The sequence below is a fragment of the Octodon degus genome, unplaced genomic scaffold (assembly GCF_000260255.1).
Source record: "Octodon degus isolate 3935 unplaced genomic scaffold, OctDeg1.0 scaffold00189, whole genome shotgun sequence".
Classification (NCBI taxonomy): Eukaryota; Metazoa; Chordata; class Mammalia; order Rodentia; family Octodontidae; genus Octodon; species Octodon degus.
Window position 1 is genome coordinate 160,324 of NW_004524765.1, and position 14,285 is coordinate 174,608.

General features: G+C 41.8%; 1 protein-coding gene across 1 annotated transcript in view; it reads right to left on the reverse strand.

The window, feature by feature from the left end:
- The window catches only part of Atp13a4 (ATPase 13A4), a 164,198-nt gene that overhangs the window by 95,141 nt on the left and 54,772 nt on the right, over positions 1–14,285 (reverse strand). The window contains exons 3-6 of the mRNA XM_023704135.1: positions 6,576–6,722; positions 2,644–2,714; positions 2,474–2,554; positions 171–240 (exon numbers count right to left, since the gene is read on the reverse strand). Of these exons, the coding sequence (XP_023559903.1) occupies positions 171–240; positions 2,474–2,554; positions 2,644–2,714; positions 6,576–6,722 (369 nt within the window). The remainder of the gene's footprint in view (positions 1–170; positions 241–2,473; positions 2,555–2,643; positions 2,715–6,575; positions 6,723–14,285) is intronic.

A 14,285-nucleotide genomic window follows, 5' to 3' on the forward strand; every position in this document is an offset into this window, starting at 1 on the left:
AAACTTGAGGGGGAAAAAGTAGATGAAAGATATGAAAGGCACTATGTCTGGTAATCTTTTAAAATATCTCTCATTCACATTCGTTAATAAGTTGCATTATTTACTGTTTGGTTAGAAGTGTACTTTATTTTCTATGTTAACACCAAGAGCGAAGATACTGGGGAAATTACCTCCTTGCTGAGCAGCTTCCAAATTGGAATGATTTCAACATCAATAGTATTAGGCCCACATATTAGCCTCCTAGTGGGAGAGATCACAAGTCACTAATAACGAAAACGAACTCATTTCCTGCCCATTCAGAAAAAGGTCAGCCATGCTTCTCTCTCTCTGGCTTCTGGATAAATCGCCCTTGTTATGTAACATTCCTAACCTTCTCTGAACAACTAGGTTGTTTTGTTAGTTAACACTCCCATCGATCTAAATGTTTTTCCAAGTGATAAGTTCAGTGTCTAATACTACCCTTGTCTTATTCAAGTAGTGGCTGAATTGGTATATTCTAAACTCTGTCCCCAACTCTGGTACCATGGAAGTGTATCAGGGAAGTCATTAAAAGGGAACAGTTTGACTGATAAGCAAATACTGTACCTATTTTCTTCCCCTGTTCAGAAGTTCTGGGAAGCTGCATAATTTATCCTAATGTGAGGGGAAAGGTCCCGGGCTCTCCAAAATAGGTCAGTACACAGAATCGTGCATCCCTCTAACTGAAGACCCAGAGATGCGCTCCTTTGATTACACGGAGGAATGACACTTTCAAGTGATTTTGCTGTCTAGAACACAAACCACTCTCCCTGTGCCTTTCCCACAGACAGATCAAACAGCTTCGCTGAATGTGTTAGCGAAGGGCCCCTCACACTTTACTTTAGATCGGATCGCCTCATTAGGATGGAGATTCTGACTCGGTAGGGTCAGACCCTGCAGCCACAGATCTTGCTTTTCTTCCTAACGACCTCCACAAGATTCTGATGTTGCTTGACTCTAGGTCTCTTTGAAGTGCTAGAAATGGGGAAGGGGAAGAGCAGGGAACTTAAGCCCAGTGAGGACTTTTTAGAGTCCTTCTGCCCCCTTTTCCAAACTAGGAAACTAAGGCCCAGCACAGAGACCACATGCACTCCCCGAACCTTTCCCTGCTACCTCGGGATTGATTCGGACCCGCAGAGCTAGTCACACTTTGCATGGCATTGGTCAGATGTGTCAGTATTTCTTTTTAGCTGTGTTTTCATGCTACTCTGTGTACTTCCTGATTATAATCAAAACAGGCTCAGTCCAATTATCATAATAACCTTTAAAAGCATTGTGTAGAGAAAGAGCCCTACACCTGCAGTGCTAAGCTGAGGACTCAGTTCTTCCTCTGTCTCTTTCTGTGTGACCTTGCTTAGGCCATTAGATCTCTCTGAGCCTCAGATTTATTTATTTACTTTTTATTTATTTTATTTTATTTTTTTGTCTACAAAGGAATTTGCAAGTGCTTCTTCTTTTTTTTTTCCACTGTCAAAACCAAAAAACATATTTATATAATTAGAATTCTCAAAGTAAACAGTAGGCAATAAATATTTAAAGATTTAAAATTTCTGAATTTAGTTGAACTTGTAATACCATATTTCCAAGAAAAATGAACCTTTTGCATAAGAAATTTAAATAAAATCATACCAAGATACACAAAAATGAAATTGTCCAAAACTTATTGTAAAGAAAAAATCATTAAAGCATATGCATTAAAAAATATTAGCTATGGAAGAACAAAATTAAATAGCACCTTATTCCACATTAGAAAGAAAAAAAAATGACCAAGTGTGTAAAAAACTAGACTAATTAAAGGACTGAAAGAAAAGATCTGTCCTCTTTGAATTTTATACTTAGCAAACATACCTTTGAAAACTAAAAGTAAGATTTTCTAGTTATACAAACTTGAAATATTTTAATACCTCCAGAAGTAGCATATAGGAAATAACAAAGAGCATAATTCAAAAGGCAAGAGAAGTTGCAGTATTGAGTCTCAGATTTTGCAGCAGTTATGTTGAGACGGTCATGGTATCTTTCCTACCTCCCCTACAAGGTTGCTCTGAAAGTGAAATAATGGGTGTGAACACATGTAATTGAATAAGGTCAACTAAGGGCCAGTGAGATAGCTCAGCAGACTGAGCACCAAGAAGCACAGGGCAAGCACAGGGAGCAGGGTTTGAACACCAGCACCACATGCCATGCCAGCCCTGCCCCGAGACACCCTGAACCAACCACTGAAAGGGGGCGTGGTGTCACATGCCTGTAATCACAGCTCTGGGGAGACTGAAAACAGGAGGATCACTATGAGTCTGAGCTGTGTAGTGAGACCCTGCACCAAATACATTTAAAAAAAAAAAACTTTATAATAATGCGAACTTTTTTATATCAATCAACTACAATAAGTACCCACTGGGCTCAATATTTGGCAGTAACAACTCTTTCAAGTTCATATAGAGAACAGTGTGCATGATACCTAATCTCTTGTTCTTCTCTTGTTAGGCCTGATCCAAATTTTAGATGTATTTTGGCAGAACTGAGCCAGTCTTCCAGAGAGCTAAAATAATAATGAGAAGGATACATTTAGCAATAATAGTTTTGAGTTACCATTGTTCTTCTTTAGATGAGCTTTGTGAAACAACTTACCCAATCTTTTGAAACTGTCCTTCTAAATTATTCCAAACATATCTTATTTTCTGTACTTTTATGCATCTCACCTGCAAAAAGAAAAGTACCAAGAAAATCTCTAATTTGAAGATTGGAGATTACAGTGACTAAGTGACCAAAGTAGCATTTGTGAAAGAGGCAAAGAGAGAATCCTATATAATTATTCAATGCTCAATGTATCAGTTATTATTACTCTCCTATTAGCCTGACCTGAAACTGTTCTATTTCACTTTATTTCTGTTTTTCTTCTTCTCTTTAAAATTAAAAAAAGATTTTATCTTTTTCTATACTGTCATATTCTTCCTACTACACAAATGGCATCTTTATTAAAAATCATCATTCAGTGAACATGTATCCTGGGTTTACTACAAAGATAAATATATGTGTAAGTGAAATTTAGTCTCTGCATTCCACTCTCTTATAACCTCATAAAAAAGAAAAATCTATTCCAAAACAAAAAATATATTTCAAAAAAGAAGACTATACCATATAGTCCAAGATGTATGTGCCAAACAAAAATATAGCAAAGTAAAAAGACAATCATAAAATGTTGTAGAAATATCCGGAGAGCAGATGACAAGAGGACCTATGGAAGAGAGTACACTTGAAACCGCAGCAGTGAAGGGTTGGAAGAATTCACTCAGCTATAAAGGAAGAGAATATTTCAAAGGAGTTCTGTGCAAGGTAATGGAAGGAGAGGCAGCGACACAATAAGACTGTGAGACTGCAGAGTGAATAGTTAAGCTGGAAATCCAAGTGAAGACTGGATTATGAGAAGATGTAAATGCTAGAATAAGGCCCTTGGGGTCTTATCTCACAGGCAGTAGACTTGTGTAGCAACCTGCAGAAGAAACTCTGAAAAGGATTAAGCTGGCAGCTGATACTAAGGAAGAGAGAGAAAATGCAAGAAAATGTGCTCCAGGGAGTGAGATTTCTGGAAGCACTGTCAGTGGACAGAAAAGGAAGGATTAACATGTAGGACAGTTGTGCCTTCTTACTTGTGATTTCTTTAAGTAACCTTATGTGTGAGTCTGAATTTCCGTGATCTGGCAACCTCACAAACCACTGAGAGAAACACTTCTATATGGCTGTGGAGCCATGGTGAGAGCCTCGGGTTCCTCATTAGGAGCATCTGGGGAGTTTTTAAAGATGCGGTTGCCTAGTGCCCCTGCCAAGAGATCCTAATTTAATTTGTCCGCAGTACATCTCGGGCATAAATACCATATCTTCCTAGGTAGTTTTAATGGCAACTAAAGTTGAAGAGCAGTGAAAAAGGTTTCCAGTTATAGGGATCCTTGAAAACTTCTACTAAAAGTCCCTGCACATCACTTGTCCCATGCATCAATTGAATAGTGGGCCAGACTTTGGCTCTTTTCTGTATTATATGCTTAAGAATATTGTAGTCAGTAAAATCATGAGGTAAATTCTAAAACTGGGAAGAATATATAGCTGGCACATGATAAGTACATTTTCTATTGAATAAATGAGTGAATGCTTTGTAAAGCCATATGTTGGCTAGAAGCATAGTTTAAATCTCTAAGTCACAAATTCTAGAATTATAATCCTACTTGAAAGTATGGCAGATGCTCACACACACACACACACACGCACACACACATTTTACAGTCACCACATAAGAATGTTAAGTGCTATATTTTTAAATTTTTATGGAATGGATTTGTTTCAATGAGATTGATTGCAAAATACATTATTTAAAAGCATATCTTATTTCCAAATGATTTTCATTATGAAATTGTCAGTTGCTCTGGCAATGACACTTCCTTCGTAAGCTGTGGATTTGGGGCAGGAGGGCACATGTGAAAGTGACGAGCCCTGGAGCACGTGGGTCACCATGGCTCACATTGGGAACCTCAGGTTTCTTGCCTTCAGACTTAATTTCCTTTTCAATATTCCTTGCAATTTTGCAAATAATGCCACTCGTCGCAGCCCCTATTTGCCAAGTATTTTGGAGCTTACTGCGCATTGTCATTAGTGCTTTTCATCATCCTGTGGTGGGGCAGATATTTTCATCTTCACTTTGCTCCTGAAGTTCATTTTGGTTGCATCACTTTACAGGTTAGAATTTTAGCTCTACAACATTTGCTCCAAGAATGTAAGACTCCAAGTAGTCTCTGAAAAAAATCTCTCAAATTCAGGATCCAAGATGTGTGAGGTGAGGAAAACTGAAGCACTGGGTTTCAGTTTGGCAAGTCATCTACAAAACACTCCTCTTTGCGTACATTTAAAACCCCAACATATCTCTTTACTTGTCTCTCAATTCCCGTAAAAGCCACCAAATAATTATCATCTTGGGATTCTTATTATAATCATTATTCCCATCAGTGTTATCAAGGCTGAGGCTATGACCTCTCCACCAATTATAATGATGGCTTCAAACCTTAGTATGAATGTAGTTAATTGCCATTCACAAATCACCCTAATATCAACATTCACACTGTAGGTTCACAATAGCTCTGAGAAATGGGCAGAAGGGATTATAAGCAATGAAAGACTCTAGGAGACAGTAAGCAGCCTAACTCCCTAGTAAATGAAGACATCAAACCTGTGGATCAAAATTTCCAATGTAGTTCCCCCCCTGCAACCTTTTTTTACTTTTATTAGTGTATATTCTCAGTATACAATGGTTACATTCATCATGGGGGTTAGTCTATGTATGTAACATCTTCTCTTCATCCCCTCCATCCCCTTCACTCTCCATCTTTGGTCCTCTTTTTCAGATCTAGCTCCCTGTCTTTAGTGACCATCTTTTATTTTGTTCTTTATTTATACTTTGGGTTTCTTATATGAGAGAAACCAGGTGATATTTAAATTTGTGCATCTTATTTATTTGCACCAATATTAATGTCTCAAGGTGCATTTATTTCCCCATAATTGACTCAAATTTCTTTATTCAGAGTAGTACTCCATTGTGTATAAATACCACACTGTCTCTATCCATTCCTCTGTTGGCAGACAAATAGGCTGCTTTCAAGAGTTAGATATTATGAATTATGCTGCCATATTCTTCTTGTTTGCTAATTTTAAAGTTCATTCACTTGTCTTTATAGTTACTTATTTGAGTCAGTTTTAGGGCAGTAAACTCTGAATCCATGTCTGTCTAGCTAACTGGGGAAGCGCACTTGTCTAGGTGAATGGCCACCCAGCAGAAGAGGAAGCCTGCTTCTTGGAGGAGCTTGACCTCTTTTGTCTTTGCATATTTTGGCAAGAAGGACAACTGGGTGCTAACAATTGACAACAGAGAGACTGTTCAGCAATTGACTTCCATTCTTTAGAAAACTTGACCTTGAGATCACAAAACTAAACAGCTGTCTACATCTATAAAAGTAAAATGTGTTTCTATTTTATAAAATGTGTTTTTAAATGTTAATAGTCGCAATCAAAGGAGTCCTAATTTACTCTGTCAGAAAGGGGTAACCTGCATACATTTGAATAACAAAATTGGAAATAAGGTCATTTTGCAGATATAAGAAAATTCCACGGGACAGTCCTGGGTGCTTACTTTATTACAGAATTAACTTTGCTATACATACAGGGAATGAAGCTATTAAGAACTAACACATATTGGACAGCTCCTATTTGCCTGGCATTGTACTGGGTTTTGCATTCTTTGATTTATTGAATTTAATCAATTAATGTTAAAGATAGGCTTTATTATCATTTTATAAATGAGAAAATTGAGGCTCATCAGATGCAAGAAAATTATTCAAAGTTGCACTGGTTGGAAGGAGGAAGGCAAGACCTGGATTGTGCTCCACCTGATTCCACAGTTCAGGTCCTTTGCCATTTTCTCCTCTCCCTACAGAGTCTGGCACAGTGGAAATCAGAGGAATAAAAGAGGGGAAATACTGAAATTTCTCTGGCATCACCCATAGCCATAACTTAATACTTACCTTGAGGCCTGGCTTTTGGATGGCTCTATTTATCACATAGTCCTCATCTGTAATGAGGGGGTGTCCCGGAGTCAGACCAAATGCATTGCCTAATGTTGACAGGTAGATCCATGTCACCTTTTTCCAAGAGTAAGTCTGAAATTCATCCTGAGGAAATAGATGTCAAAACCTCCATGAACTTAAGAGACATCGGTAGGCTAAAACTCGACACAGAAAAACATCATTTTACTATAACTTTGTGGGATTATGGAACTAGTAAATATTCTAGACAAACTTATACACCACTGGAAAGTGGTCAGGCATGGGATCTTCAGGGGCAGAGGCCAGTCACCATCTACTAAGGAACCTGAATGTAAACAGGGGCACTGACACAGACAGCAAAGCCAGGGCAGGGAGGTAACATCTCAAGTAAGAGCTAATTTCCTGGGGGGGGGGGGGGGGCTACAGTCACAAGCAAAGCTTCTCAGGCAGAGAAAAGCACGCTTGGCAATGCTTCTATATGTCTCTGAGGGTAAGGACATCAAGTCAATTAAGTTCTCTCCATCTTTTGAGGCTTATCTCAAATTTCACCTCTTCTGCAACAGCTCCTTTAATGTCCTCCCAGTGTGACAAAAGAAAAATAAAAGTGTGATAACTGTGTTAACCACTCCTCCTCACTTGTGCCCTAACCATTTCTGCCTGTCTTCTCACCGTATTCAATCACCTTGAGGGTTGAGACCATGTTGTATTGTGCCCTACACTGTTCCTGAGTTATGGAGCACCAAGACCCCGGGGACAGGAGCAGAATGAATGGATGAGAGAAGCTGACTACATGGCCCGCACGCACTCCACAGCGACTGGCAGGATGTCAGCCCGGGTGCCCTGTTGCATGATCCTAGTTGAAATCATTTCCCCTTGCAGCTCCTTGAGGACTTCATTACAGAATAAAGCTAGAAGGAGCAGGAGGGAGTGGCTGCCAGCTGCCCAGTGGTACCTTAGAGACTGGTGTCATACCAGGAGTTATTCTCTGAGTGGACATAGACTAAATATAAAAGCCACTTGGATGTCTGATGACACCAGTGGACAAGCAGGACAGCAAGAAGTTAAGCCCAGCAAGTCAGTGCTGGGAATCGTCATCTCCAACTGATAGCCCTTCTTGTCTTGAAGAGTGTCTGAGCTGACTCCACAAAAAGCAAACAGAGGAAAGACAACTGCTGTACCGAATCTCTCCTACTGCCCCCTAGAGCCCAGCTCCTGCTGCTTCCATACCCTAATTACGCTCTTCCCCTCTCCTAACATTATAGGCAGCTACATTACATAGAAGTTAATATACAGTTAGCACAAAGAATAAAGACAGGGCTGGGAAGATAGCTCGGTGGTCTAAGTGCCTGCCTAGTAAGTGCAAGGACCCAGTTCAATCCCCAGTACTGCATGCCATGCCAGCCACTGAAACGGCATGGCAGTGCATGCCTGTAATCTCAGTACTGGGGAGGCTGAGGCAGGAGGATCACTAAGAGTTTGAGCTACTGTGTAGTGAGACCCTGTACCAAATAAATAAATAAGTAAATATTAAAATAAATAAATAAATAAATTGTCCCTGACAAAGGGCCTTGGTGACAACCCACTTTTGGGAAGCCTCCTGTCTCTCAGCAGCTATGTCTGAATAAGCCTCTCCTGCTGTTGTCCCTTGAAATTCATTCTTCAATATTCAGGGGTCATGAACTCAGCACCTCTGACACCTAACAGGCTGGGAGCTACATTTCTCCTATATCACTAAGCCTTTCGTGTGGCTAAATTCTAGCCATCCGTCAGGGTTCAGCTCAAAGGCTGGACCTGGGCACCTTCTTAATTTCTCTGGGTGGTGTCTCTTACAAACCAAGATGTCAGAGTACCCGAGATTCCTACCTCGTCTTCTCTGGGCGGCTCATGTTACCGCTCCTCTAGGACTGTGCCAGAGGTTTCTCTGTGCTCCAGTCAGGCCTAGCGCAGATACCGAGCAGGAGGACGGAGGGAAGAAGGGAGGGAGGGAGGGAGAAATGGAAGACGGATGGAGCAGCCGAAGGAGGGATGAGGGAAAGTCCCGCACAGAAACAGAGGAGAGGGGCACAGAGCAGGAGAAGCAACAGATTTGAAAGATAATCAATTAAATTTAAGAAACTCGAAATTGGCTATTATGCTATGCCAGGAAAAAGATGACTAAGTCAAATCAAATCAGACTTGCACGGAGTTATTCTTGGAGCCTAAGAGTAACTGAAGACAGCTGCATTTCAAATAACTGAGCCACGCAGTGGGTGGGTGTCTCAGTTGCTTTGCTCTCGTTGCTGGGACAAATATCCGACACCCAAAATGAAGGAAGGAAACATTTATTCAGCTCGCCATTACTGGACGTTTCAGTCCATACTCAGCTGGCTCCAAGGCAGAGCGGCACACGGCACAGGGCAGTTGTTCACAGCGGCCAACAGCAAAGAGCAGAGAGCACAGGGACAGGGATGGGCAGCCACTCAGGCAGCTGGCTGGCTTCTCTCCCCTCCTTACATTGTAATGCAAATTACCTTCCCCAGAGCAGGTGCAGCATCTACACCCACAATAATCAATCACAAACGCCAGAAGCTGCCCCATACTGCATGTGGCTTTGGGGGGACAACTAGACTGAAACCATAACAGCGGACATGTGCTAGGCTCAGCAGAGTGGGCCACCAATTACAGAGCTGACACTGCGACATAGCTGAGGGTTCTGTACCTCTGCCTTTGACCTCATCAGTGGGGGGCTTTGCTATGGGGACAACTTTGCGTTTCTAATCATAACAGTAGTAAAACTATTCAGCAGTCACTGTATTCCATGCATATTGTGTTACACATGGATTGTTTCAATTGATGCTGAGAAGCACTAGAAGATGGTTATTTTGATTATCCTAGAATTCTTTAGGGGATAAAATGATGGCACCGTAACTTCTAGAGCAGGGATAAGAGTGGCAGCTCCCATCCCTGCTGTCCTCCTCTGAGGTTCTCTCTAGCCCTCTACTCTATTCTACATTTGCTTTAAAAAAAAAAAAAAAAAAAAAAAAAAAAACCAACAATGGATAGGCCTGCCATTCTTTTTCCTTTAAAGAGAGGATTTTTCCTTTTATGTATTTGGTACAAGGTCAACAAGGTCCATAGAGTCTCATTATGTAGATCAGATTCGTAGTGATTCTCCTGCTTTCAGCCTCCCAAGAGCTGGGATTACAGGCAAGCACCACCACGCCCAGCCTCACTCACCACTTTAGTCCGCTGAGCTATCTGGCCGGCCCTTGGGCTGCCATTCTTACATCCAGCCAGAACTGGTACTGCCACAGCACAAAGTTTCAATTTAAAAAAAAAAAAATCTAATGAGAAAGCATATATTTACAGGTAAATAGAAACAAATCATAAAAGAGCCAATAAGCCATCAGGGTCAGAGACCTTCGGCCACCACGTAAGGACAGTGGGGAAGACATTGAAGAATTCATTCATTCTTCAATGAATCAAAGTATTTTCTATTTCTAAGTTTCACTGGGTGACTTAAAGTTTCTAAAATCATATTGAATCCATTATCCCAACTCTTTAGGATCCCAATTCTCCGAAGTCAGGAGCAGCAGCTCCCTTTTGCAGCTGAGAAAACTCACTCTGAGCGAGGCTAAGAATTGTTCAAGCCCATCTGATGTCGGCAGCAGGGGGAGAAGTAGGACTGCAGTCCAGATCGGTCCACTCCTAATCTTGGCTGCTTCCTCCTTGGAGCAGCAAGCTGTGCTATGGTATTTGTGGCTTGTGTGTGAAAATCACCTTGGACGCTTCACTGTGTAACAAATAGCATCTAGTTTCTCACCATCTCTGCTCACTTGGCAGTACAGAATCAAGCCCAGCCCCAAATCAAGCTGTCACCCACCGTCTGGCCCAGGGTGACAGCAAACAGCCCTCCCAGGCTGCAATGCCGACAGAGAGACGCAGAGCAGACCCCTGGAACTCCACGTTGTCAACACTCGATGTTAATCTCACACACCACTTGCAAGGCCTTAGTCCAGGTGAGGAATGAAAGCTGAAATCCCCCTTCATGCTTACATCTTATTATATCTCATAGTTTCACAAAATCAAACATGCTTGTATATCATTATTTGTCTTTAAACTCCTTTCCTGTTATCCCTTTCTGGTTAAGGAGTACACATTGAGAAAAACTGCAATAAATAGTCTGAAGTCCTATTTATTAGCTACTCGAGTCTTGAGAGACAAACAAAGATGTGGGAATTTGATTTATGCTACACATGTTATTATTTCACTGAAAAGCACCAGAAGATGGTTATTTTGATTGTCCTACCATTTTATAGGAGATGAAACAACGGCACCATAACTCCTAGAGCAGGGATTTGAGTATCAGCTCCCATCCCTGTTTTCCTCCTCTGAGGTTCTCTCTAACCCTCTGCTCTGTTCTACATTTTGCTTTTTTAAAAAATGGATAAGGCTGCCATTCTTACATCCAGCCAGAACTGGAACTGCCACAGCACAAAGTTTTAATTTAAAAAAAAAATGTAATGAGAAAGCACACATTCATAGGTAAATAGAAATACAAATCATAAAAGAGCCATCAAGTTCAGAAACCTTTGGCCACCACATTTTCCCTGGGCTGTTCATGTGATCACTGCTTTTGGACTGTGACAGAGATGTCTCTGTGCTCCAGTCAGACCTAGCAAGATACTGAGAGGAGGGGCTGGGGAGATGGCTCAGTGGAATAAGCACTTGCCTGGCAAGCACAAGGGCCTGAGTTCAATCCCCAGTTCTGCAAAAAAAAAAAAAAAAAAGATACTGAGAGGGAGGACAAAGGAGTAAGGAAGAGGGAGGGAAGGAGGGAGGAAGGAAGGGAAGAAGGGAGAAATGGAAGAAGGAAAAGAGGGAGGGAGGAGCTAAGAAGTGGTGGGGGAGGGATGGGGAGAGGAAAGCAAAGCAAAGAAATACAGGAGGGGAAGACAGAGAAGGAAAAGCAATAATCTTGGCTCTCTCATAATCTACAGTAGTTATTTATGTAGTCTCAGGAGGAACAATGGAGATTGCACCAAGTGTTACAGGGGGTCCTGCCACACACAGCCTCAATGCCTGCTATGCCAGGGAACGAAAGGTTTTTCTTCTGGGGCTCAGAATGGCAACAGAAGTATCCAGAAAAGACCTTGGTTTCTAGCATGAAAAGAAGTGAACTACACCTCGCAGGGACTTCCATGTGCTTCCCACCAGTACTCCAAGGGCAGCAGCTTCACTGCAGCAGGAGAGGACCTGGAACACACAGGGCAGGGCAGACTCTCCCCCAAAGATGTTTGGCTCACTGGCTCGCTGAGCTGTGATTGCTGAGGCTGCTGGCAGAGTGGAACCATGGATGAGAAGGAGAGGGAATGAGCAGGGGAGGGAAAATGGAAAGGGAAGAAGGAAACAAGCAGAGAGCAAAGCGGGGCAAAGGAAGAGCAGGAGAAGAAAAAGAAAAACCTACTAAGAGTAAAAAATCACAACACGTCAACACACAGACATAATATGCGTTGGTAATTGAAGCCACATTTTTAAATTTTTCATCTTAGCACTTTAAGGATGTGCTTGAACTTTCAGGGACCTGCAACTACTTCACTGGTAAAATAGGAGTAGTAAAGTCTTTGTTCTTTCTTGGGCTGGTATGAGGATGAGCTGAGATTGCATGCATAAGAATCATGTACATATTGTGAAATGGGTTATCAAGAGCCACTTCATGAATGTGTGCAGGTGTCTGTCCATGTGCATGTTGTGTGTGCATGTGTGTACATGTGTGCGTGTGTGCATGTGTGCATATGTGAGCATGTGTGTGCATGTGTGTGCATGTGTGTTTATGCATGCATGTGGGGTATGCATGTTTGTGTGTGTGTGTGTGTGTGTGTGTGTGTGTTACTGCTAAAGCATCACAAAAACTTCCTATGCAGGAGCACATGCTGCATCCAGGGCAGGTCTATGGCTAAGGCCCTCATCTCCTGAGCTATGTGCTCCCCACCCACGTCACCTGCAGGCCCAGCATGGCCTCCCAGGAGCACACAAGTGCGGGAAGCCACCCCACCTGAGCATCCCCAGCCCTCAGCTGTCCAGAGAGATGATCTCTCCTCTGTGCCTGAAGTCAGCTTGGTAATTGGACACACACGGCAAGGTCTCATGAAAGCGCACCCCGGGAGCTGCGTCTCACACCCTCCCCCTTTCTTTGCACCTTTTCAAGTCTGTTAGGCCTCCTACATTTTGCTCCTGCTCCAGCGCTAACCAGAGCAATCTCAACCCACTTCAATCTTGCCTTCTCCATCTTGAGTTCAATTTTAATTTTTAATTATCTGCTCTTGTATGTCATTTTAAATGAATCCGCTATGCCAGAGACCCTACAAATAAATGAGGCCCTAATTTAGCCTTTATGTAATTAGACAAGAACTCAATTATTTCAAACATTCTTACTATCCGAGACTTAGATAAAAATAAACTTAGGGTATCGATAGTTTAAAAGTCTGCTGTGAAGTTATTTGCATTAAGATGATGCCTTATGAAGATTTTATTTGAGTTATAACTGGACTGTAGCAACTTCCATTAAGGAGGATTGGGTGACTCCTATCCGAAAGCATGTTGTGTATTTGTTCTCCATGTTATTAAAAAATCAACACTTGGTATTTATCATCAATGTCACACTGATAAGATTACAGATTGTTAGCACAGATACTGATTAGGTAGTGATTTCCTAACATTTAAAAAAAAAAAAAAAGGCCATGATTTGCTTACTGAAAATCTTTAGCATTCAGTTTATAATCCATCTCCCTTTTAAGGGAGACTTTAAGCGCTGCTAACCAAGAGACTTTTTATCTTTCATCAAAAATAAGAGTCGTTATTACTTTTAAAGTTTATGCATGTGAAAGTAGGATTTTATTCATTACTCAAGTATTTCTGAATTTTAACCAGGATCTGTAGTGCGCCAGATTTCTATGCAAATGACATGATTTACATTCGTTGGTGATTGCCGTGAGATGTTGCTGATGATTTCGGTGCTCTCTGTCCTGGAGATAACTGCAAACACATTTGTTCCTCTCATTGTCACTGTGCGTCACATGCTGTCACAGAGTCAGGGCGGGTGGAGAGCTGTGTGATGACACAAGGCGTGACTCGAGGTGCTGCGTGACTTGAGGTGCTTCATTCCTCTTATTTACTAACCAGGCAGAAATTTCCTTTAGTTTCAATTAAAGATATCAGAGCTGGGAGCTCCAGTTCACAGAGGTAGGAACTCTGTCCTCAGCCATGCAGGCAGCACCCCAGAGGCAGCCATCCACCTAGGAGTCTGACCTGGCAGCGGAGCCCTGGTCACTGGATCCCTCACCTCACTCACCCTGGGACTTGGTCCCCGCACAGCAGGAGGATACTTGTTGGGTCTGTGCTTTTATTCAAAGTTTCTTCTGATAGCTTCTCTCCTATTCACTCATTCATTCATTCATTCACTCATCAACTTATATATTCATTCACTTTTTTATTCCTTTAATCCATATTTACCAAGAAGTGCAAATCTGGATCAGCCATTATTATAGGCGCTGGGACTATAGTTATAAACAAAACAATGGAATCAAAGTCTCTCTCCCGGGCTGGTGAGATGGCTCCGTGGTCTAAAGCACCTACTTAGAACAAGCTTAGCAAAGCACAGGGACCGCGGTTCAATCCCCCAGCACCACATGCCAGCCAGCCCCGCCCCCT